Source organism: Embiotoca jacksoni, unplaced genomic scaffold (assembly GCF_022577435.1).
Source record: "Embiotoca jacksoni isolate LCO1_2020_lvr unplaced genomic scaffold, fEmbJac1.0.p SCAF_41, whole genome shotgun sequence".
NCBI lineage: Eukaryota > Metazoa > Chordata > Actinopteri > Embiotocidae > Embiotoca > Embiotoca jacksoni.
This window is the reverse complement of record NW_027185394.1, coordinates 1,313,742-1,339,012: the sequence shown is the minus strand read 5'-3', so window position 1 is coordinate 1,339,012 and position 25,271 is coordinate 1,313,742. Positions and strand designations below refer to the sequence as shown.

At 44.7% G+C, this 25,271-nt stretch overlaps 1 protein-coding gene across 2 annotated transcripts; it reads right to left on the bottom strand.

Annotated features, from left to right (window-relative positions):
- Positions 1-120: 120 nt before the first annotated feature.
- Positions 121-25,192, bottom strand: LOC138209935 (F-actin-uncapping protein LRRC16A). Of its 2 annotated transcripts, XM_069168745.1 has the most exons (38): positions 24,725-25,191; positions 22,237-22,334; positions 17,825-17,875; positions 13,690-13,749; positions 13,103-13,224; positions 12,805-12,902; positions 12,625-12,695; positions 12,267-12,340; positions 12,098-12,173; positions 11,903-11,991; positions 11,245-11,339; positions 10,843-10,929; positions 10,640-10,743; positions 10,464-10,541; positions 10,297-10,373; positions 10,042-10,146; positions 9,693-9,762; positions 9,205-9,286; positions 8,985-9,084; positions 8,843-8,897; positions 8,556-8,728; positions 8,393-8,461; positions 8,220-8,313; positions 7,606-7,704; positions 7,394-7,522; positions 7,161-7,283; positions 6,292-6,470; positions 5,642-5,729; positions 5,390-5,551; positions 5,204-5,270; positions 4,741-4,991; positions 4,456-4,571; positions 3,801-4,305; positions 3,606-3,639; positions 3,113-3,259; positions 2,684-2,812; positions 1,781-1,933; positions 121-1,541 (listed from the first exon to the last, which is right to left on the bottom strand). In XM_069168745.1, exons 1-38 carry the CDS (start codon positions 24,978-24,980, stop codon positions 1,363-1,365), a joined length of 4,545 nt encoding a protein of 1,514 aa, XP_069024846.1. In that variant the 5' UTR covers positions 24,981-25,191; the 3' UTR covers positions 121-1,362. The 2 variants fall into 2 exon arrangements, 1 of the variants encoding a protein (XP_069024846.1); XR_011179210.1 differs by lacking the exons at positions 121-1,541; positions 1,781-1,933; positions 2,684-2,812 and having other exon boundaries at positions 3,218-3,259; positions 3,738-4,305; positions 24,725-25,192.
- Positions 25,193-25,271: the final 79 nt, after the last annotated feature.

Genomic DNA, 25,271 nt, shown 5'->3' with positions numbered 1-25,271 from the left:
CTCCCAAAGAGAGACGACGTGTTGTCCGGGGAAATAAAATCCGCTGTGACCGAAGAGAGACGAGCGACGGCTCATGAAGGAGGAGGAGGAGGAGGAGAGGATGAAACCAACGAGAGAGGGAGCCGTACAACAGGATTTATTGGTATAAACATACAAATGCAGAAATATTTCCAGGCTTACAAAGAATAAAACACATTAATTCAAATTATTTTTTTGTAAAAAAGGCAGATTTTTGTTTTAAAAAAAAAAAATTCTCCTCGTAAAATAAAAAAACAACAACCATCACCATGAAATGAAACTTTTCCTCTCATTGTACAATATAAAGCACTCTGATATATATATAAACCCCCTTTTTATTCTATAAACACAACCTGAAGCAGATATATTTACACTGATAATACATGTGGACGTGCAGCAGGATGATATGAAGGCGTGATGTGGTGAAGAAACAGCAGCAGATCACTTTATATGTTCAAACTATTTTATCTGAACACTCGTGAAGGCAGAAAAAGTCAAAACGTGTCTGATCTCTTCGCTTCAATTAAACTTGAGTTCAACCACCAAAAGAAGAAAAATACTCGTTTTTAATTCAGATACAACAAATAAAATCGGAACGTTTCTAAACATGTAAAACTCCTTTAATGCTCCTTTTTTTTTTTTTTTTTTTTTTTTTTTTTACGCAAACGTGAACATTTTGAAATTATCTTGAAATTTGTAAAAAGAAGAAGTCAAGTGATTTCCACCTGCTTCAAATGAAATACATTTAGTTGCATCTCTGCTTCATTTTATGCCCACAAACCTGCTGAATTAAACCGAGACGGAAACACGTTGAGGGAGCGAAGGTTCAGTGCCTTGCTCAGAGGCTCAGAGAAACGCTGACGAGAGAATATGTGATTGTGTTTTTAATCACATTAATCTCGTTTAAATGAACGTTGGATGAAACGTCAACGCTTCTCTTAAAGTGAAATAAAACCTGGAGCAGTTTGAAATCAGTCGGACGAGCTTCTTTTTGCTTCCGATGTGTCAAACAAAGATTTGAACTCATCGTTTTCTGCCTTCAGCTGCTTCTGATTTTAAGACTGAAATTCTGAAGGATAAAATTTTTTTTTAAAAATAAAGGCGTTCAGATGTCCTGCAGCTTCAGTCAGACTCCTCCTCCTCCTCCTCCTCCTCCTCCTCCTCCTCAGTGCTTTGGACTGAGTGAGCGTTTTACAGCTGGACATGTTTATGGAGGCTCTTTATTCGTTGTGGTCCCGTTAGAGCCGCTCATACAGACGGAAAATAAAAGAATCCTCTCCGCCGTCTGCGTCTGTTTGTTTGTGATCGACCTGCTTTAAGTTTACGGCTTTTTCCATGTCGGCATCAAACTGACGGCGTCTCGTCACCGGACTCCTCCCCCGATCCGGCGCCGGACGTCGGGAGGAGCTCCCCCTCCTCCTCCTCCTCCTCCGCCTCCTTCTCCTCCTCCTCCTCCTCCTCCTCCTCCTTCTCCTCCTCCTCTGCCGGACTCTGATCGCCGTCGGCCAGAGACAGAGGCCTCACTGGAAGGAGAGAGAGAGAAGACGTGATGAGGCTGAAACATCCGACACAAAAACCAATAAATAAAAGTCATTTTTTTATCTGCGGAGAACTTCAATGTAAAGTTGGAAAAACAAAAAGGAGGTCAACGAACTCCTGAAAGTGAAACTAAGAATTCAAATGAGTCGGAGATGTAATAAAAACACTTTGTTTTTTTTAATCGAACTATTTAGTTCAGAGGCTGAGCTGTGATTGGTCGAACCGTAGGAGGGGAGGGACTTGACTCGCTCTCGGTCGTCCTCTCCGGCAGCAGCAGGAGGAGGAAGAGGAGGAAGAGGAGGAAGAGGAGGACCGGACGGACCCTTCAGAGACGACCACTGAGGGTCGAAGGCGTCGGCGTCTGATGGAGACTCAGCTGCAGGAGGAGGACGAGAAAACATCCCAGAATATTAGATTCAAAATGGAGACTGTCGGGACAACATGCATTTTAAATGTAAAAGTTGCTGTTTGAAAAATGTTCGTTTAAAAAAATCTTTGGAAAGTTTCGAAACGTTTTGACGTTTGTTTTTAAGTTTTAAAAGGTTTTGAAAAGTTTCCAGGTCAAAGATCTAAAATCATTCCTGTTCCTGACTGATGTTATAAACATGATACCTGAACTTTTAGTATTATTTTTGGCCAAAACTTATACAAAATACCAAATTAAAATAAAAAAGATTTATTCAGAATTCTTGCTCGTTATTAACAACTAGCAAAAATATGCACTTTTCAACCTTTATTTATAAAAAACCCCAAATTTTTCTGTGAATTTTTTCGGGCCCTAATTCATAATATTTTATGTCACTACAGTTTAGCATCAGATCAACAAACATGTATTCAAACCTGAGGTCTGTTTCAATGAACTAAATTACGAAGCACGTAGGTTCAATTTAGACGCATCAATATGAACCTAACAACAGAAGATAAAAGATTTCATTGCCACCACGACGTAACGTACATCAGGTGTCTTCTTTAAACACTATAAAAGTACTGTGACATCACAGATTATGACCCACCGAGCTCCGAGTCCAAACTTTATTATTATTTAGTTTTTATCATTTTGTTTTTTTATAATAATCCGACTTCTGTCACTGTCCCGTAATGAAAAGGTCAAAGGTCAGATACGAACCGTCCAGAGGAGACGCAGGTCCTCCGGGGTTGATGTCCCTCTCCTGCTCTGACGGCGCCCTCTTCAGGCGAGGAGCGGGAAGCGGTCCTCTGGGAGACGAGCCGCCCGCCGCAGCCTCGGCGGAGTCGTCTGAGACACCGACAAACGGCGGTGTTGGAATAATCATAATAATAATCATAATAACAATAATAATCATAATAACAATCATAATAATAATCATAATAACAATAATAACAATAATAATAACAACAACAATAATAATCATAATACTAATAATAACAACAACAATAATAATAACAATAATAATCATAATACTAATAATAACCATAATAATAACAACAACAATAACAATAATAATAACAATAACAATAATAATAATAATATCATCTTCGGTCTGTTTTATGACTCACGTCCCTCGTCGATACTCACCGAGGACGCAGGAGCTGCTCGGCCGGGGACTGGTCGGACTGAGGGGCCCCGAGGGGCGGGACGACGGGGACAGTTTGGGGGGAGGTTTGGGGGTGACGTTCGGGGGTTTGGACCTGGGAGTCGGCTCCGGTCGGGACTCGTCGGTGTCTGAAGGAGTCAACAGGAGTCAGAAGACGGAAAGAAAATAACACGGACGGATAACAACCTGCTAGCAAACATCTAGTTTTGCTGAACAGCTCACGCAAAAAGCCAACGATGCTACCAGGCAGCTAATTATGCTAAAAACAAGCTAAAGACAAGCTAACAAACGACTTCAACGCTAATAAACGGCTAATTTCTGCTTGAACGTCGCTCAGAAACACGTCGCTTCATCGCCGCAGACTTTCTGAACCTTTTGAGCCGCGTTCGCACACGAAGAAACTTGCGACATTTTTAACCTCCTGAACTTAAATCCAACACCGGTCGACAGGTAGCACGATGAAGAGCGACTCACCTTTATCACCGTCCGCCTTCTCCAGGAAGTCCAACTGGAAACAAGACAGAGTTGTTATTACACCACAGGTCGTCGGTCGCTTTATTAGGAACACCTGCACAATGTAATACAATTTCACGACTGCGGTCTTACTTAAAGGTGTTCCTAATATTTTGTCCATCCATTAACATCCACCTACGCAAAGACTCCGCCCACCTTCTTTCCCGCCATTTTCTCCTGCCTGGCCTTCATCTCGGCCATCAGGTCCATCCCCATGACGGGAACCCCGATGTGTCGGGGCACGTGGGGGTTCTCCTTCCTCTCCTTCCTCTCCGGGTTCTCCGCGTTCTCCTCCTTCTCGTCCTCAGCGGGCTCGGCGGAGGTCGGCGGCGCCTCCGTCTCAGAGTCAGCGTGGTTCGAGGATTGAGCCCTGTGGAGCTCCTGAGGAGGCGACGTGGGCGACGTGGGCGACGTGGGCGTGGTCTCCTCGGTCACCGGGCTGACGGGGGAAGAGGACGCGACGGTGGAGGACGAGGAGGAGGAGGAGGAGGAGGAGGAAGAGGAGGCGGGTTGAGGCGGAGTAACGACGGCAGCTCCGTGGCTCTTCTCCGAGCGGGACGTTCGAGATTTGATGAGGTTGAAGAAGCCGCTCTTCCTGGATTCGCGTTTCTTATCCGTTGCTTCCTGCGTGTTGGCGGTCGGACTTTTGACGGTAGGAAGTCTGGAGGAGATAAAAAAAATAAATAAAATAAAACCCTGAGACAAATCCCAGAAGGTTTTTGACGTGAAGAGAAAGCATTCGTCTTTACGCCGATGACGCGCTGCTGGTTCTTCACTTGGAAATGGAACCGATTTGATGACCGAAACTCACTTGAAGCTGAGTTTTATGACCTTCTTGCAGAAGAAGTCATCCAGGCCCTCGTCCAGTTTTCCCATGGTGCCGTTCTGCTCTGCGTCCTGCGGTGCCGAGCCGGTGGCGGCCTCCCACTGAAAGACCGAGGGAAGCGATGACGTGAGAGACAGATATCAAGAGTAAAGTCTTGGGGGACCGAGAGAAACCCAAATTCACCAAAATCAAGACGACACTACCAAGAAACAACGACGGGATGCTATCTTGTAATTTTGGGAGATTTTCTCCCCCGATAGAAAAACCTACACGAGGCCGGCTGGGTTTGGTCCTCTTCTTGGGTTTGGGCCGGAGTTTGGTGCGATGCTCCAGCGTCTCGTGCTCCAGCGGCGGCAGCTCGTCCAGACAGACGGCCAGCGGAGTCGGAGGAGGCGGCAGGTCCCTGAAGCACGCCGACGTTCGGTCCGACGGCTGCGCAGGAAGAGGAAGAGGAGGAAGAGGAGGGTCCTCGACGTGGATGGGAACCTCCTCCAGAGCTTTGTCCAGGTCGAACTCCATCTCTGGTGGACAAACAGAAGGTATTAAGTCAGAGGCCCGAGAGAAAATGCTACCGCTACATGCTACATATGCTATGCTATTTAGCAGCGTAGTAAATCATTTAACTGAACATGTTTGTAAGTAGATCACTGAACAACACGTAGACTTTTATTTTGGCGGGCCGGTCAGGTATATTTGCCGATCAATTTTAGAATTTTGTATTCGTGTGACTCACCGAACGCCACCGAGACGGGCCGCAGCATCCGGACCAGAATACTCTTCCTCTTGGATTTTGGTGTCATCTGAAGAATAAAAAAAACAAAAACACTTTTACAACAATGTGTTCAAATCTACAAAACATCTACTACGGATGACGATGACACCGTAACACATGTCGTGCATGTTTCGTGTGTTTTCCCACCATGCAGGAGTCCATGTCCTGCAGCCCGTGTTTCCGGTCCTGCTCTTGCAGCTGGTGCCGTTCGCGGTCCTCCAGCTGCAGGACCGACTCATCCAGGACCTCCGCCTCCATCTGGGGCTCCTGACGCAGCAGAGGTTGGTCCTTCCTGATCAGGTGGTCGGCCTGGAGACGGAGAGAGGACGGAGACGGGGGGGTTGAACGGACGGAGAGACAGACGAGAGGGAGGACATGCCGACGGTGGAGGACACTCACCAGAGTACGTTGTGACCCGGATAAAGACTCCAGGATCTCGTCCACGATGCGGTCGGACAGAAGGGACGCCATGCTGAGTTTCACCTCGCTGTTTCAACACAAGAAATAAGAAAAACACGTGACCAAAGATGTCCGACTGACGGGATCCACCGCAGAGAAAACTGAACTGAACTGAGTTGAAGAGTTCGTAACTTCTGGGTCTAAAAAAATGGTTCCGATCTAGAAGTGTCTTCAGCTGCAATACCAGCGAGTGCCACTAGAGGTCGGCTCCAAAAAGCCTCCGGCTCCATAGACTCCCATTCAACTTCTCTCATCAAATCCAAAGTGAATAAAATGTGTCCATCAGTTATCTCGGTGTTGTTAGCTAAAGTCACTCCTTCTTATTAGTTTTCTGGAGGTCCATCTGAAAATAATCCCTCATTCATTAGAAAAGAAGATTCAAGAAGACCTGTTTTTGGGGGCGTGTCTGTTTGATTGACAGGCCTGTGGTGCAGTCAGGTTACAGCTATCGGTGGGCGGGACGTAGTATCGTCAGGTTTCCGATCAGATCGGTCCGATCCAACTGCTGGCTCCTCCCCCAGCTCGTCCAAATATGGTCACTAGCCGAAGCTAAGCTAACGTGCTAAACACACACACGCAGCACATCACACCTGATCTTGTTGATGATGTCGACGCCGGACTGCTCCAGCAGCGTGGTGGTGACGAAGCTGCGGGGGATGGTCATCCTCCCGGCGCCGGCCTTCAGCAGCTCCTGACGAAGGCTGCTGCTCTTCTTCATCACGTGGGGACACAGACCCTCGGCGGCGTCCACCATGGACTCCAGCATCGTCTGAGGGGTGGGGGGGACACGGCGGATGCTGCCTTCACTTTAAAGCTCATAACTTGGTCGTCGTTGGGGATAACCATTCATTGTATGTCTTGTTTTTTTCAGGACAGTCGAGGCTTTCCAAATCTTTCATCACTTAACGGGGTAATACTAAGAGATTTTTTATATTAGCCTTTTAATTAAGGAAAACATTTTTGGGGGGGTTTTCACAAGGAAATAATGTCAATACGGATATCTTTATCTAATTGTGTCCAGGAGACAGTCTACAATCTGGCAATATCTGAACCATGTTTGTGGAACACTGTATGACTCAGCAACTTTTAAATATGGGCTTAGTTATTATTTCTTTTCTAATACAAAGTGGGATGTAATGTCAGCTCGACGTTGGAGGTCAGCTGTGATTTCAAAGCGGGATTAATTAAAAACTCTTCGTCTTGCAGAGAAACGAGCGGTTTCCCCAGAAAGGGGAAGTTCTGCTTGTTTTTTTTTTCCTGCTCTACAGGACGTTATGAAACGTTTGGCACTTTGAGAAATATGAAATTAAGAGTAGCGGGTGTGGAGACGGAGGCGGCGCTTCATGCAAGAGTGTAAAAAAATGATTTAAGGCAAATTTTAAGTCGATCATCTCTGCGACGCTTCGTCGCACGGACATTATATCCGGTTTAAATATCCCGACATCCGGCAGCTGCGTACCTGCAGTTGCTCGTCCATCACTCGGGCCACCTCTCCGGCCATCGACTCCAGCTTGTCCTGAATGGCGCCGACGCAGGCGCCTCTGGATCCGCCGCTCCTCGGGTGGTACAGTTTGGGCAGCAGCTGGAAGAAAAAAAGAAAAAAGAGCGGGAAAAATTTAAGAAAAGAAAACGAGTACGACATTTTGGTTTTGAGTCTTTGGCTTCGTTTTATCTCGATCTGCGTCTTCTTACAGTTTTGGAGTTCCTGGCGTCCTTCATGAGGTTCTCGGCCACCTTCATGTCCTCCTGAACCGAGCAGGTCTCCGTGAACCTCAGAGAGTTCAGGTGGTCCTGCACCCGGACGCACATCATGTTCATCATCTGGGGTCGCACAGAGAGGTCAGAGGTCAGACAGAGGATGGGATGTGTGGGTGGGGGTAATGAGTTTTGTTGTATATTCCTGCCTGCTGGGTGGTGGTGGTGACGATGCCCTGCTGCAGCCTGTACGCCTGCTCCTGCAGGTATTTACGGGTCTCGTGGTTCCTCAGCAGGTACTGCTCCATCTGCACCACATCATCATCATTATTTCACTTTCAACAACTTCCACATTCAAATTCACATTTTTTTCAAGATTTTTTTTTTTTTTTTTTTTTTTTTACAGCCGTATGTTTAAATATTCATAGACAACATAAAATGAAAGAAAAACAGAAAACTAAATTTCTCTTGAAGATTACAACCCTGTTTCCCCCAAAAAAGTTTGGACGCTGGGTAAAAATGTAAATAAAAACAAAACGTAAACCCCATATTTAATTGAAAATGGATCAATATTAAATGTTGAAACTGGGGAATTTGATTGTTTTTATGAAAAATATCGGCTCATTTTGTTGTTATTTTGTTGCCAGGTAGTTTTGTTTTCACTCGTCGGCTCTGTCCAGACTTTTTGCCATCAATTTCAAAATAAGCACATATTTTTCATAAAACAATCAAATTTCTGTCGTACTTTCAATTAAATATTTTTTGGGAAATGGAGATGTACTGTCAGAAACATGACATCACCCAGACGAGGAGGCTCTTTTACCTTCAGTAGGGCGTCCTCTGTCTTCTCCGGATTCGCCTTCAGTGCCTGAGCGGCGTCCATGATGGGAACCGGCATGAAGCGGATGGTGTAGTTCCTGACGGAGGAAGAACACAGTTTATATTCCTTCGTGCAAACTGCAAAGCCGGCGACGCCTCCCTCCACTCCAGACTCACTTCTCCAGAGCGGCGGCGACGTCCTGCAGACCCTGAGGGCTGACGTTGTTTCTGTCCCACACCAACGTCCTGCAAAGAGATGACGAGAAAAAAAAAACAATAAAAAAAAAAAAAAACCCGACCGATTTCGCTTTAAAGGTGCGACGGCGTTGCGTCGCCCCACCGGAGCTTGCTGTTGATCTGCAGTGCTTTGGCCACCATCTTGGCCCCCATGTCTCCCATGGAGTTCCCGCTGATGTCCAGTTTGATCAGCGAGGCGTTGCTGCCGAGAGCGTTGAGCACGATGGAGAGGTCGGCCTTCAGCTTGGAGTCGGCCAGAGACAGCGAGGTCAGCGGCTGCGAGGGAGAGGCGAGAAATATCACATCCCGAGTGGCCGACGAGAGCGGCGAAGAAATTAGAAGACAAAAAAATAAAGAAATCTGGAGAAACTTCGATGAAGTTTGACTCACCGACTCCTCTTCTTGAATCATGTGAACCAGGTTGTCGAGGACCTGAGCCACGTTTCTGTAGAAGTTGGGGAGGATTAATTGTCTTATAATAAACCGAAGAAGTGTGTTTTTTTTTGTGTTTGTTTGTTTGTTTGTGACCCACTTGGACTTGATATTGTTGAAGTTTTTGCCGAGTGACAGGTGTCTGATGGAGCGGTTCTTGGCCAGCCAGATGAGCAGCGTGGTCAGGTCCGTGTCCAAACCTGAGGTGGCACTGCAAAATGTTAAAAAACAACAACAACAACAACAACAACAACAACACAAGATCGAAGGTAAAAAGTTAATGAGACTAAAATGCTAAAAAAGCTAAAAACGTTCCTCACCGTTGTCAGAAATGTCCAGACTGGAAATGTTGGGGATCTCGGCGATGCAACCCTCGAGGATCTGAGATCCTCCCGAACGCAGCTGACACAGAAAAGATGCTCAAAACTTTACAAAACATAACAAACATCTGTATGAGAGCTCCTCGTGTTCAGCAACATTTAGTCACATAGCTGCGCTCCACCCAAACCAGCTGAATCGGCGTCTTTTATGTGAACAAGAACAAAACTGATACAACAGCTTAAATTCAACAGCGTTTTTTTTCTGTCAGCATTTCTTTCCATGTTCAACTTAATTTCTGCGTCTGCAGTTCCACAGACGTTCCCTGAATGCCTCTTGCAGTGCGTCCAACTCTCTCGCGACCCGCCAAAATAAAGTGTAAGAAAACGCTGCACGTTGTCGGAAACCTTTCACGATGTATTTAGAAACAGATAACGAGCAGTCGGAGACGTCCGGTTTAATCGGTACGTGGAGTTGACGTCAGTCTCACCTCGCAGCAGCTGAGGTCCAGAGACACGTCGCTGAGGTTCGGGTTGCAGCCGAGACCCAACAGTAAAGACCTGCAGGAAGGAAAACCAGAGAAATAAAACTCTTCAGCTCGTCACGATTTAGTCAAATATAGTTCGGTGATTTTCCTTCTGATGACACTTTATTTTACGAGACTCTGGCATCGATATTTAAAAACTTGAAAATAAGTTTGTTGGTCTGTCGTGAATTTATTCCTGCATGATTTAATGAGATGAACTTCCTCGTTAACTCTGTTGTTTTGTTCTGAAACACACTTTTGTGGATCTCTGCCAGGAATGAAGCCTTTTCTTAAAGATGTGCGAGTTTCTTACTTGAGCGCCTCCAGCGGCAGCCTGGTTCCCGACACGCTGACGGAGGTCAGAGCCCGAGCGCTGCTGAAGAACTGCTTGAAGGACGAAGAGACGTCTTTACACTTCCTGCACGAGCAGGACGACAGATGAGGGAAGAGAGTTGGAGTTAGACGACAACATCTTCACATTTACGGCTTCATTACCGGGAAAGAAAAACTACCAGTTGAAGCTGATGTGTTGTCAGCTGTTTAACTGAGTCTGAGTTTAACCTCTGACCTGTGAGAGAAGACGGTTTTGGACATGTTGAGGACAGAAAGGTGCTTCAGCGATCCTTTGAGCAGAGACGCGCACACCTGGAGAATAAAACAACACGAACCGGAAGTGAAACGCAGAAAAAGAAGAGTCGTATTTTGTGTCCTTAAACGTGTTCGATAGAAGCTGACCTGCTCCAGAGAGCAGTCGCTGCTGGACAGATCCAGAGTTTCCAGGCAGTTGGAGTGACTCAGGAAGCTGTGCAGGTTCTGAGAGGAAGAAAAATACAAACACACACAAGAGTTCAGGGAACTTAAAGGCGGCTTCAGTCTGCGAAGGTCGGATACGAGGTGAGGAGGCGTGTTACCGGGAGGTCGTCGCCTCGCAGCGAGTTCCCCGACAGGTCGAGGTGCGCCAGGCCGGAGGCGACCGCCGGGTTGGTGCACAGAGCCTGACAGAGGCTGTTCACACCTGACGAGACAAATCACCAAACATCTTCTACACTCAGGACCTCCGTTCAAAAAAATACAAAACAAATGTCTAAAATGTGCGCGTCCTTCGCCGTGTAACCTTTAGGAGACATGGACGTCCTGGAGAGGTTCAGCTGCTTCAGGCCCATCGGCAGCTTGATGAGCTGAGCGCTCAGAGCCGAAGCACCTGCGAGGGAGAAACAATGATGGAGGTTATTTTACACTTTATAAAGCTGAAGGCGACCACCAGGGGGCGCACGGCTTCACCGGAGAGACCTGCGTGAGACTTCAACACACTTCACAAGTTGAAACATTTCAACAGGAGAGAAAAACAATGAGACATCTTTTATCTCTAATGAATCATATCAAGATTAAACCTGGTCTGTGCAATAAAACCCAGGTGTGTGTGTGTGTGTGTGTGTGTGTGTGTGTGTGTGTGTGTGTGTGTGTGTTTGTGTGTGTGTGTGTGTGTGTGTGTGTGTGTGTGTGTGTGTGTTTCAACCTTTGTCCTCCAGTGAGTTGTTGCTCAGGTTGAGTGTGTGCAGCGTGGAGGCGGGGTTGTGTGACAAAGCGCCGGCCAGTTTCTGAGCAAAGTCGCTGAGGAAGAGGAGGAAGAGGAGGAAATAAACGATCTCAAACTGTATCACCTCTCTGATACCAAATAAAAATGTTAAAATCCTAATAAAAAAATAAATGTGTCATCGTGCACCAATCAGGAGACTCCTGCAGGGATGCACATGTACAAAACACGAGGACCTCGGTTCCTATATTTGACCCGACGATACTACGTCCCGCCCACTGATAGCTGTAACCTGACTGCACCACAGGCCTGTCAATCAAACAGACACGCCCCCAAAAACAGGTCTTCTTGAATCTTCTTTTCTAATGAATGAGGGATTATTTTCAGATGGACCTCCAGAAAACTAATAAGAAGGAGTGACTTTAGCTAACAACACCGAGATAACTGATGGACACATTTTATTCACTTTGGATTTGATGAGAGAAGTTGAATGGGAGTCTATGGAGCCGGAGGCTTCTTGGAGCCGACCTCTAGTGGCACTCGCTGGTATTGCAGCTTCAGGCACTTCTGGATCGGAACCTTTTTTTAGACCTGAAGCTACGAACTCTTTTATATTCAGTCTGTGGATTTGACCTCTGACCTCCTGAGTCCAGCGTTGTCCAGCACCAGCTCCTCCAGCCGGCTGGATCGAGCCACCACCCGGAAAATCTGCTCGCACACGTCCGTCGGCTGGAAAGGAGGAAAAACGACATCAGATCAGCGAGTCCTGTTTGTCAGCGAGGTCAAAGTTCGCTCGATAATTCAGCGTTAAAACCCCAAAGAGCAGTTTCGTTACCAGTTTGTGGTCTTTGGTGGAGAGTTTGGTGAACCACTGGTTGTACTCCAGAGCTGCGATGATCGCCACCAAATCCCTGAAAAAACAAAAAACACACGGTGAGTTCTTATTTTGAAATCAACGTCGGCTCGACGTTTCTCGAGTTTGTGGTCCGGAGTCACGTACGTACCGGTTCTCCAGGTGAACAAAGTCCTGCAGGTTGAGCTCTCGGGTGTCCTGAGTCAGATAGATGGTGTCCACGTCCTGGAGAAGAAGACCACGTGAGAAAAGAGCTCCGATGAAAAAAAACGTTAAAACGATGGAAATACAAGAATCTGTGAACGTCACAGGAATAAAAAAAAACAAACAGAAGTGAAGAAGAAAAAGAAGCAGAACAAAAAACCCAGAAGCAGAAGAACACAGGAAGGAGAAAAATGATGACGCGAGGAAACAAACTGAAGTCAAATTCATAGAAATAAATAAGAAGAAGAATCATTAAAGGACAAAAAGACGTCGGAAAAAGTGTATGAAAAGTCTGCAGCACCGACCCATTGGACCTCCTCTCGGTACGGCAGACCCAGGTAGTCGCACACACACCAGTACTGATGGGAGAAACCGCCTGCAAACAGTCACATGACAGGAACATTTAAATGAAGACACTTTGGGACGCTGAGCGGTGATTTTTTGTTTTGGAGGGTGGAGGGGGGCGGAAAGGGGGGAAGTTGTACCGCAGGGTCCGAGGTCCGCCGAGCTCTGCTCGTCCCACACGGCCTGCAGCGCCGCCGTCCGGTCGGGAGGCTTCAGACTCAACTTCCTCATCGCCTTCCTTCCTTACGGAGACGCAGGACGGACACAGACAAAGAGACGGCGGGAAATATTCAACTCTGAAGATCCAATCAGATTCAAGAAGCTTGAATTTAATGAGCGTTTTAAAATCCTGATAAGTGTGTTTGTGTGTGTGTGTGTGTGTGTGTGTGTGTGTGTGTGTGTGTGTGTGTGTGTGTGTGTGTGTGTGTTGGTACCTACACAGGGGAGCCGGTGGGGTAGATCCTCTGCAGACAGCTGCCGATGTGAGCGATCACCTCGTCCACTTCCTCCACCGAGCCGAGCCGGAGGATCCACGGGCCGCGCTCATACTCCAGCAGTAACTGTAGGGGGCGCCACACACACACACACACACACACACACACACACACACACACACACACACACACACACACAATCATAAAGATTTGATCTCCAGGAAACACACAGAGGTGAATTCAGGTGATTCAGTCAGGATAAAATTTATGTTGTTTTGCTATTTTGCACAATGTGTGTGTGTGTGTGTGTGTGTGTGTGTGTGTGAGTGTGTGTGTGTGTGTGTGTGTGTGCAAACAAAAGCAGCCAGTAAGTCATATTTGTGTAATCGTATGTGAGTGTAACTGTTGAGGTGTGGTCGTTTCCACATCATAAACATTATGAAACACAAAGCTTTCCAGACAGCCATGCGTTGTCCATACAGTGTGTGTGTGTGTGTGTGTGTGTGTGTGTGTGTGTGTGTGTGTGTGTGTGTGAGAGTGTGTGTGTGTGTGTGTGTGTGTGTGTGTGTGTGTGTGTATGTGTGTGTGTACCTGCGTGGGCTTGTTGCTGCTGATTCCCTGGATGTCCAGGTAGCTGAAGGACTGTTCCACCTGCAACAAGGCATGAGAATGATTCACTGACAACAACAACAACGACGACAACGACGACAACAACAACAACCCCCTACTTTCACCTACATGCACGAAATTTGGTGGACATGTGTATCAAACCTACATCTACCAAAGTCTTTTATTGATGAGAGAAGTTGAATGGGAGTCTATGGAGCCGGAGGCTTTTTGGAGCCGACCTCTAGTGGCACTCGCTGGTATTGCAGCTGAAGACACTTCTGGATCAGAACCATTTTACAGACCTGAAGCTACGAACTCTTTTAGAAACAGTCTGTGGTTTCAACGTGACGCTCTTTAAGGAAAGCTTTCTGAGTTTGAGGCAGAAGAACAAAATCTGCGACATCTGGTAGAAAGCCTGGATCACATGTTCATGTGTCCACATACTTTTGGTCGTGCAGAAACTGCTTTGCTCAAAATAAGCCGAATCACATGCTTTTTCTTTTTCTTGGCTTTTTTTCGGGGGCCGACCGGTCGAGCTCCAACCTGTTGGTTGAAGTTACGCAATCGAGACGGTTCGCTGTGTCACAACAGCCTCGACTTTCTCAACACACTTCACCGGCTTTAATGAGCGCATCTGCAATTTACACGTCAAAGGATGTCATTGAACGCCCCACATCTTTAATGTCCCATGGTGGGACGGGGGGGGGGAGGGTGGTGTTAGGAAATAATAATAATCAAAAAATCAAAAAAGGAAAGTAAAAACACAAGCTGCAGAACAAATGTCTGGAGTCACTCTCACACACACACACACACACACACACACAGACACACACACACACACACACACACAGACACACAGACACACACACACACACACACACACACACACACACACACACACACACACACAGACACACACACAGACACACACACACACACACAGACACACACACACACACACACACACACACACACTCACACACTCTCACACACACACACACACACACACACACACACACACACAGACAGACAGACACACACACACACACACACACACACACACACACACACACACACACACACACACACTCACACACTCTCACACACACACACACACACACACACACACACACACACACACACACACACACACACACGTTCCCCTCTGGATCCATAGAGAGAAAGAAAGTGAAAATAATTTTTGTACTTTTGAAGTCGCTGCCAAAGAGAGCAAGTGTGACGGAGGAGAACCAAAAAGACGAAGGGAGGAAGGAGAACGACGGAGGAACAAAACAGAAAGCGTGAGATGATGATGACGAGGAGGAGGAACGATGAAGAGGAAGAGGTTAAATGAAATCGGACTTTTTGAACTTTTATGTCACTTTTTTTTTGGAGAGATAGAAGTTTACAGAAGAAAATGTAAGAAAGAAATGTCGTGAGAGGAGGCAGCACCTCCTCCTCCTCCTCTTCCTCCTCCTCCCTGCCAGCTGTTAAATTCCTCCATTGTCCTTTTTTTTCTCTTTTTCTTCTCTCCCTCTGCCGGGACAGTACACACCGAGGAACAAACCGCCCTCTGTTTCACTCTGACACACACACACACACACACACACACACACACACACACACACACACCAAGAGAAAACCACTGGCCCACTCTGGAACAACAGATCAGGGGTCAGCTGGCTGAGCTGAAAATCTCTGCTCCACACTTTTTTTTTTTCACATTTATCTCAGTTTTATTTCTGTTTTCTGACTTCTAACTCTCAGACTAACATGAAGGAAATATTATAAACATTTATACAGAGAAGATCGTCAAAAGAGGTTGTTGGTTTTTTTAAAAATATAAAAGCAATTTGATCTGCAGTGAGATTTGATGTAAAACAAAAAAAGGCTTTAAAATTAAAGTCCAGCCGCTCATTAATATCTAAATCTGTCAATCAAGATCTAATGAAGTCCAAATATCGGCGCTGTCGTTAATAACGGAGGTCAGGATCCGAACATGGACTCCGCTGGAGTTTGGGTGTAAACGAACGTTCATTCAAGACGAGCCGCGTAACCTCGACGCCACAAAGATGAGCACGAGTATGATTTGGGGTTTTTGAGCAGACAGTTATGAGATGAAGAAAAAAATCCTGCTTCCAACTCGCAGCCAACAAACAGCGAGAAGGAAGTCTTCACATCGAACGTGTTTCAGAAACTCTTCAGACGGCGTTTGAGGTCTCGTTTCTCCACTTTAAAGAAAACTTAAATCATCGTGATCACAGACTGTTTAGAAAAAGTGTTTCGTAGCTTCCGGGTCTGAAAAAAGAGGCCGGATCACTTTATAATAAGACACATGCATTATTAGTTTTTCTGTTGTTTTTTTTATGGGATGTATTGACGGTGAGAAAATTATTTCACCCGACTTTTTCACATTTTAATCTCCAATTGTTTTTAGCTTCTCACAGATGCTTTTTAGAAATATCAGCTTTTATTACTCATATTAAACTCTACAAACTCACATTACTGCTGACTCAGTAATTCTACTTCTCTATTTTCTCTCGATTACCCGAAAGTGGTCTCTCTCTCTCTTGTCTTTCTGAGGACAGGTCCCAACCATATGGAGACATTTGATAGTTTTTTACCCACAATGCATCTGTGAGAGCGCAGCCTGTGTGGGAAAGGAAAACAGTGACAGGAAGAGAAAGTTCAGCCGAGAGGGCGAGAGAGGCAGAGCGAGGAGAGAGAGAGAAAAAAAAACAGGCTGGAAAGAATACAAAAATAAAAAGTAGAAGAAATGTTTCTTTTAAACGTTTTAAAGTCTGACGATCATCCAAAAAGAACAAAAAAACAAACTTAATTAATTTATCCCCTTTTTAAACCACTTTAAAACATCTGAGTTCAAAGTTGAACTTGTGAACTTCACGATTTTAAGTTTAATAAAGTGTTGCAGAAATGACAGCGAAGTCAGACTGTGGTTAAACCAACTTCTAAAATTACTCTTTCCTTTTTCTCACACTCTTTTTTATTTTACTGGTAACCATCCAGATTTTTTATTTTTTTATTTTGGGGTTTGTTACTGACGAGCGTGTGAATCAGTCCAGACAACTTAAATAACAAATCAGTGGGAAAGTCTGATGCAAACTGAAACTAAAATGAAGCGTCGGGAGATTTAAAACCCTCGTCGTGCTGTCACATGATCGTGGAAAATATATTTATATGGTACAACCAGAGACTGTTTATGAAAGAGTTCGTAGCTTCAGGTCTGTAAAATGGTTCCGATCCAGAAGTGTCTTCAGCTGCAATACCAGCAAGTGCCACTAGAGGTCGGCTCCAAAAAGCCTCCGGCTCCATAGACTCCCATTCAACTTCTCTCATCAAATCCAAAGTGAATAAAATGTGTCCATCAGTTATCTCGGTGTTGTTAGCTAAAGTCACTCCTTCTTATTAGTTTTCTGGAGGTCCATCTGAAAATAATCCCTCATTCATTAGAAAAGAAGATTCAAAAACACTTCCAGTTCAATTTCTGTCCGTCACCATCTTTGCTAGTTTGCAGAGGTTTGGTAGCAGGAAGTGACCATATTTGGACGAGCTGGGGGAGGAGCCAGCGGTGGATCTGACCGATCTGATTGGAAACCTGACGATACTACGTCCCGCCCACCGATAGCTGTAACCTGACTGCACCACAGGCCTGTCAATCAAACAGACACGCCCCCAAAACCAGGTCTTCTTGAATCTTCTTTTCTAATGAATGAGGGAGTTTAAAAACAGAAAGGGGGCGGAGCCTCGTCCTTCTGGAACCATCTTCCTAAAGTTTTAAGAAGCTTTTAAAAACACTTGTTTTTTTGAAAACACTTTGTTCCCCAATGAAGTATTTCCTCTTGTGTAGTTTTTATTGATTCTGTGCATTTTGATATCATTTTAATATTGTGTGGTTTTTTTTTGTTTTTTTTACTGTATTTTTCTAGAAAAGCAAATTCAGCTTTGGTTTTTGAAAAGTGCTTTATAAATAAAGTTTTATAATTAATACAGTAATGCTATTAAATATTCAGTGACAAAAAAAAATGCTAAAGGATGAGATTGTGTGAAATGAAAAGAAAACTAACTTTTAATAACACAAAGTGAGAAGTTTACCGACCTTGGAGGGAACCCGAGCCGTCAGCAGGTAGGCTCGATGGGACGCCAGAGCCTGAGGACAGACACGGAGACATCAGTGCTACAACCTGGATTTACGTAGTAACACCAAAAAATACACTTAATACCTCAATATAATGAGAAATAAGACCATTTGTTAAAAAACGACTTCCGTGTTAAATTAATTTCCAAAAACAAGCAGCTGAACAGGAAGTTTAGAGTTGATCGAAGAAAACTGTTTGATACCCAGATTTACTGATTTACGTCAGTTAATGACACAAAACTAATATAATAAATACAATTTTACAGCGACGGAAACAGAAATCAAGTTTAACCAACTCAGAAAAAGAATTCATAAATAAAACCAGAGTTTACAACCAGTTTACAAAAATGTAAAGTAGGTGAAATAATTGAATGTTTGCGGTTTAATAATGAAGGTGTGTTTTTTCAACATCAGATTATCATCATGTAAGAAAACCTTCAAATCAACACTGCAGCTTCAATAATTATGCATTTTATAACATCTGTGAATGCAGATTTATTTATGACTAATTCCAAATTTATGCTTATGCATTCGTTTTTAATGTTGTGTCTGATTTTAGATTTTCTTGGAATGATATCGGCTCACATAAAAATGTGTGTTTTGTTAATATAGAAGAAGTAATTAGGTTAGGTTAGGTTAGGTTAGGTTAGGTTAGGTAGTTACTTTATCAATCCCCGAGGGGAAATTTTTAAATTTTTAATTATATAGAAATATAAATATATATACATATATATATATATATATATGTATATATATATATATATATATACATATATATATAAAAAAAATCACATTAGATGTTAAAGTCGGAAGAAAAAAAAAGAAATGAAATGAAAATTCAACTTAATTGAAATGAGTTCAGTCTCTGGCTGCAGCTTCGGCCCCCGAAGAGCCGTCCTCTCCCCGACTGGGATAATGACATATATTATCCCTGAACCACGTGTTGAACCTCACAGAGCGACTGCACATTACAGCTGCTCGCTCAGCCAACAACAACGTTTCCAACTGACTAAATTTGTAACCGCATCCCCCTAAAAAAGTGCGAGATCGTTTGCCGAATTATTGGATTTGAAACGATCCGTGTCATCACCGGAAGGGGGCGGAGCCAGCGGCGGTATGTGCTGGAGCACACCAGATGAGCGAGGTCGCCTCAGGTCACATCTGCTGCAGGCCGGAGGACCGGCCAATCAGACGCCGGCAGACGCTCTGAACGACCTGTTTTGAGTTTATAAAGTCTGGAAAACCTTCAGGTGGTTCCGCAGACGAGCAGGTGAACGAGGCCACGGAGGAGAACCGGATAACAGATGCTGCTGCTCGCAGCGTCTGATGGAAACAGGTCGGATTTTATAGATTCAGACGACGCAGTAATTACACGATAAACCATAGACAGTCGAAATACACGAGTCAGGTGTCTTTTATCATCCATCAGTGATGTCATCAACCATCAGTGATGTCATTGTTGGTTTGTGAACGTCATGAAGCCTCCAGTTCAGGAAGTGACCATATTTGGACGAGCTGGGGGAGGAGCCAGAGGTGGATCTGACCGATCTGATTGGAAACCATGACGATACTACGTCCCGCCCACCGATAGCTGTAACCTGACTGCACCACAGGCCTGTCAATCAAACAGACACGCCCCCAAAAACAGGTCTTTTTGAAAGACGGTCTTTCCTTCGTCAGTTCGATAACAAATCAGGGCTTTAAACTGTTTAAACTGCTTACAGGAAATCAAATTACAGAAACTGCAGTTTTAATATCCCGGACTGTCCTTTTCTTATAAATGCAATTTCATCTTAATAGCTTATTTTTTTTCAATGTATTTCTCTGTCTCTTTAAGGCACTTTGAACGGCGTCTGAACGCTGCTTTATAAATAAACTCGCCTCGTAACATGATTCAGGAAATACGTTTTCTACTCAACCGTTATTTACACAAACGAGAAAAAAAAAGCGTTTGACGCGTTATTACGACGCATTTAGTGAGTTTTGCCTCATTTCAAGAAATGATGGCAGCTTTTTTCTAATCTGCTGATCTACAGCTGAGGAATGTGGAGTGTGTGTGTGTGTGTGTGTGTGTGTGTGTGTGTGTGTGTGTGTTTGTGTGTGTGTGTGTGTGTGTGTGTGTGTGTGTTTGTGTGGGTTACTTCAGTCAAGTCCTGACAGGAGCTGCAGAGTCGAGGTATGTGGACAAAAGTAAAAGAACTGAGTGTTAAAAGCTAAAAAAGAAAGTGCTAAATTACACTTTCTGGTGTAAAGGAGATATTTTTATGTTTTTTTTTTTAGTCCCGATATTAAAATGTCTTTTCATATTCAACACACATAAAGAGCTAAAGGTGAAGCCACATACCTGCAGCTCCATGAACCCAGACACCCGGCTGCCACACAAACACCAAGAAACTCTTTTTCTTTTTTTTTTTTAAATCTGCAACATCACGCTTCAAAAAAAAAAAGTTCCATTATCAAACTTTAAATTTTCCTCACTATGTTTCTAAGTGGGCGGCACCAGCGGTTAGCACGGTCGCCTCACAGCAAAAAGGTTCCGGGTTCGAATCTGGGCCTTTCTGCGTGGGTTCTCTCGGTTCTCCGGCTTCCTCCCACCATCCAGAAACATGAACCTCAGGTTAACTGCTGGTTCTACAAATGTCCCTGAGGTGTGAATGGTCTTTGTTTCCATCTGTCTCTCTGTGTCCCTGTGATGGACTGGTGACCTGTCCAGGTGAACCCCGCCTTCACCCTAAGTGAGCTGGGATAGGCTCCGCCCCCCGTGACCCTGTCCAGGATAAAGCAGGTCTAGATAATGGATGGATGGATGTTTCTAAGTTCTTCTTTCAATTCCCCAACAAAACAGCCGACAAAGCAAAAAGACCAGTTTGCAGCATTAACTGTCCAACTATTCTCTACTTTAACTTTAACTGTACATATGACACAGTGAACCGTTTCCTCAAGTCAAAGTCAAGGAAACCTTTCGTTGTGTTTTCAGTCTCACAGAGTTCCTTCTTCTTCAGAAGTGCCAACAGTTTCAAGTTTACAAGTTTCCTGCATCAGCGGAAAAGTCCGGTCCGTATAGAAATGAGCTTTATATCCCGAACGCGGACCATCACAGCGGTGACGTCACCACGTTGGTTCGTGAACGTTATGAAGCCTCCAGTTCAGATTCTGTTCGTCACCATCTTTGTTAGTTTGGAGCAGGAAGTGACCATATTTGGACGAGCTGGGGGAGGAGCCAGCGGTAATTTGGTGGACACGTGTATTAAACCTAGATCTACCAAAGTCTTTTATTCACTTTGGATTTGATGAGAGAAGTTGAATGGGAGTCTATGGAGCCGGAGGCTTTTTGGAGCCGACCTCTAGTGGCACTCGCTGGTATTGCAGCTGAAGACACTTCTGGATCAGAACCATTTTACAGACCTGAAGCTACGAACTCTTTTAGAAACAGTCGACGCTCAGAAGACCATTTCACCAACTTTTACTGACATCTGATAATGTCCTCTCTCGGTACACTGTGCCGGTATCAACCAATCAAAACAAAGATGACGGCAGTTGTTCGTCTGACTGTAGAACGCAGGAGGACGGCTGTGTGTCAGCGGTACCAGGTGATATTTAACAGACTGTGGAGCTGCAGATTAAAAAAACAACAGGGCAGCAGTCACATGATGACTCACAGCAGCAGCTTCTGTAGCCGCAGTCCTTCCAAATATCTGACAACCACATGCAGCCTGACTGCAGGACTCAACTCTTGAAATCAAAATTGTTGTCATTTTTGGGGTCCGAAGTGTGAAAAAAAAAAACATGCAGAAGTGCCTTAGAAGTGCAATACCACTGAAGGCCACTAGGGGCTGGCTCCAGAAAATACAAAAGTTAGTAAATGTTTTCCACAAGTCATTATGGTGTCATGAAATAATGACAAAATTTCCAGCATTCATTAGATATTAGGCCTTCGAAAAGCAGTATATATCTGGGGGCGCGTCTGGTATATGTGGGGGGCGGGGCATAGTGTCCTCGGGCTCTCAGTTCGCAGACAATCTTTAAAGATGCACAACAATAGTTAAAAAAAAACTCAAAACCTCGCAGGAAGTGATGCAACAATCTGAAACACTGAACTCCTCCCGGCTTCTTTTCAGTCGTTAAGACGGTTCAAATATCTTGCAAACATCGAGTCTCGAGCCTTTCCATCGATGTAAAATGAAGGGAACGCAATTTATTTTGCAACTAGACAACTATTCTACTATTACAGAACTATGCTGCAGCAAAAAAAAAATAAAAAAAAATCTGCTGATTCAGCAAACTGACAAAAAGTCTCGTACATTTCTTGACATTCAGAAAACCAACTTATCAAAAAAGGTCCTAAAAACCAAGAACAGGTTGAATTCACTTACCAGCACTCGGTTCTCCACTTTGTCACCTTTGACCTCCAGCTGGACTTTGCGCCTCAGGGTCAGCTTCACCCGCCGACCCACCGCCTCCCGCACGCTCTCTGGGACACACGAGGGGGGGGGAGGGTAAGGGGGAGGGGAGGGGAGGGTAAGGGGAGGGGAGGGGGGGGTGTACATGTCAAACAACACATGACAATTAAGTTGGGGGGAAAAATTCAACATTTAATATTTTGTATTTCTGCTTGGACATGATTTGACATAAAGAAAAAGAGGAAGAAGAGGAAGAGAAGTGACATCATGCAGTCGTCGTCCTCCTCCTTCCTCCTCCTTCCTCCTCCTTCCTCCTCCTTCCTGCAGACACATGATGAGGTCATGAGGAGGATGACAACATTACAGCATCGAGGCTGATCAGAAACACATGCGTCCACCTCGCTGGTATGAAATAAACGCAGCTCCTCCCTGCACACGGACAAGTTTATAGTCACGAGCAGAATTCACTGTTTTGAAATAAAAAAAAAATTAAAAAATGGGAAAAAGAAGTATAGACGTCTTCGTTCCAGCTCCTCTGTTGTGATGTTTTGTTGTTTGTTGTAATCTGAATATCTTTTGATTTTGAGACCTGCACTGAAAAACAACTCTTAGTTTGCACCTGCAGTACCTGTTTTTATAGTTTTTTTCTATTTTAGTCCGATGTGGTCGGCTTACGAGCAAAAACACTTTCCACCTTTTATTTCCTCTTTTAGCTGTTTTTGGTCTCCACCACCTCCTCAGGGAAAAAAGACATCGGGATCTTTAAGCTGCTTCGTTCTCCTCTGAGTTCACCAGTCTGACGTTTTCTGCTGAAAAAGTAGCATAAAGCGGCTTTTTTAGTTTTTTTCTGTTAAAGCAGCCAAAAACTAAAATTCTTACGAGAGCCGCGATAGTTTTTTTTGGGTAATAATTGTCACTTCGAGCGGTTTTAATCGTCCAAAAAAAAAAAAAAAAAAAAAATGCATTTGCAGATTATTATTTTTTTTATTTCACTTTATTAATCCCCGAAGGGAAATGTCTTCACTACAGCAGGGGGGGCTCTCAGGGGGGCTCTCAGGGGGGCTCTCAGGGGGGCTCTCAGGGGGGGCTCTCAGGGGGGCTCTCAGGGGGGCTCTCAGGGGGGCTCTCAGGGGGGCTCTCAGGGGGGCGCTGCTGCAGCAGGCTGCCACTAGTGCTGCTCCAGGTAACCTGACCTGAGGTGCATGTTTTTGGATGATCCATAATGAAAATAATCATTAGTTGCTGCTCATTAAAAGCTGTTTACGGAAGTTTCATTCCACGAGACCAGACTCTTATTTTTACGGGTTAAACTATTGATTATCTGATCAGTAGTTACAACTCTTGTTTTGAATACTGCAGAAGTTCAGATGAGAAAAGATAAAGTCTGAAGCACAGCTGACTTCTGATCACCGACACGGTTTGTTTTGGGTTTTTTTATGGTTTAAATGTTCCTCCAGTTTTAAATAGTTGCTGATGAGCAGCATCGGGTCAGCGTGTCCTAATAAAACCAGCAGCAAGCAGCAGGGCGGCGAAAACAAAAAGCTCCATTCATCAGTGCAACGACATATCGAGGCTGCAGCTTCGACTTCCCACCGTCTGCTGTTTACCGGACGTTTCATCTGAAGTTTGCTCTCTTCAGACTTTTCATTTGAAAGCATTTCCTTTCCTCTTCCACGTGAGATAAATGACATTGACACTCTTCTAACCTACTGTTGTTATTTATAGTGCGGATAGAACAAAAATATTGGACATCGGCCTGAAATATCGACTTTTTAAAGTCGAAGTTTGTTGACTTTTCCAAAAAGAAGAGGACAAATAAATCACAGCCTTCCAGGAGTTGGTTTTGAAGTGATTTTGAAAGCTTTGGCTCCTTTCTCTCTCTTTTTTTGGGACACTCAGAGGCAGTCTGTGCTGATAATATCTCACAATCCAGAGGAATTTGACGGGCACACCCCTCCTTCCTCCCCCCACCACCACCTTCAGATAAGGAAGTGGCAGAGGAGAAACTCTCAGGTAGCCAAACTTCCCTTCAGGGCACGAAAAAAAAACAAAAAGGCTTTTAGGAAGATGTGGAAAAATACTTGCCTGTTTTATCCGGTTAATAAAAAAAAGGGGGAAAACTCCCATAATAATCCGGATAGTCAACATTATAAAGATTTAGAAGAGTTTTTAACCAGAAATTACATTATTTAGGTCTGTAAATGTATATAAAAACAACGTGTAGCTATATGCAAATATAACTATTTTAACACTCTTAAAAGTGACTTGTAGTGATTTCCTCGTGAGTTTAATGTAACTTCATCTTAATTAATGTCCTGTTTTACCTCAAAATAAAAGAAGCTGGTGTTTTTAAAGTTGATTTTCGTCGATTTAAATGACGTCAGAGTTACCTGAGAACTATTCGGCACTACAAGGAGGCCCGGGTCGGTTCATCTGAGCCGGTAAACGGACGTTGTCTTACCGAGCAGCTCGTTGGGAATGTCCGTTTTGTCCTCCGACATGTCTTCTGCCGAGGTAAACACCGAGGTGGAGTCCGGCGGTGAGGGCACGAGAGGCGGCCAAAAAAACAACAACAACAACAACAACAACACCACCCCGAGAAGGAAACCGCGCGAGGAGGCTGCTGCTTTCGACCGGGACGCGGACTCACGGCGGACGGTGTCGTGCTTCTCGTTAACTCCGGTTACCTGTCGACACCCCGCGTCTCCTGTCTGCATCCATTCCTAGATGTCTGCACACGCACGCACGCACACACGCGCGCGCGCACACACTCTCGTGGACTTTACATTACTGTCGTCTCAAGAAACCAGCAAGGGGGGGTGTGTGTGTGTGGGGGGGGGGGGCACTTTGATTGAAGCGGGCTCCATTGTGACACATGTATCCGAAAAAGTGACGACACGCGGTGCGCGAGCGATGTCAACAAATCACGCGGGGCACATTTTCACTCGCGCTCACGCGCGCACGCCCCGGTGATCCCTCCCTTCTTCTTCTGTTGTCCTCAGGTCTTC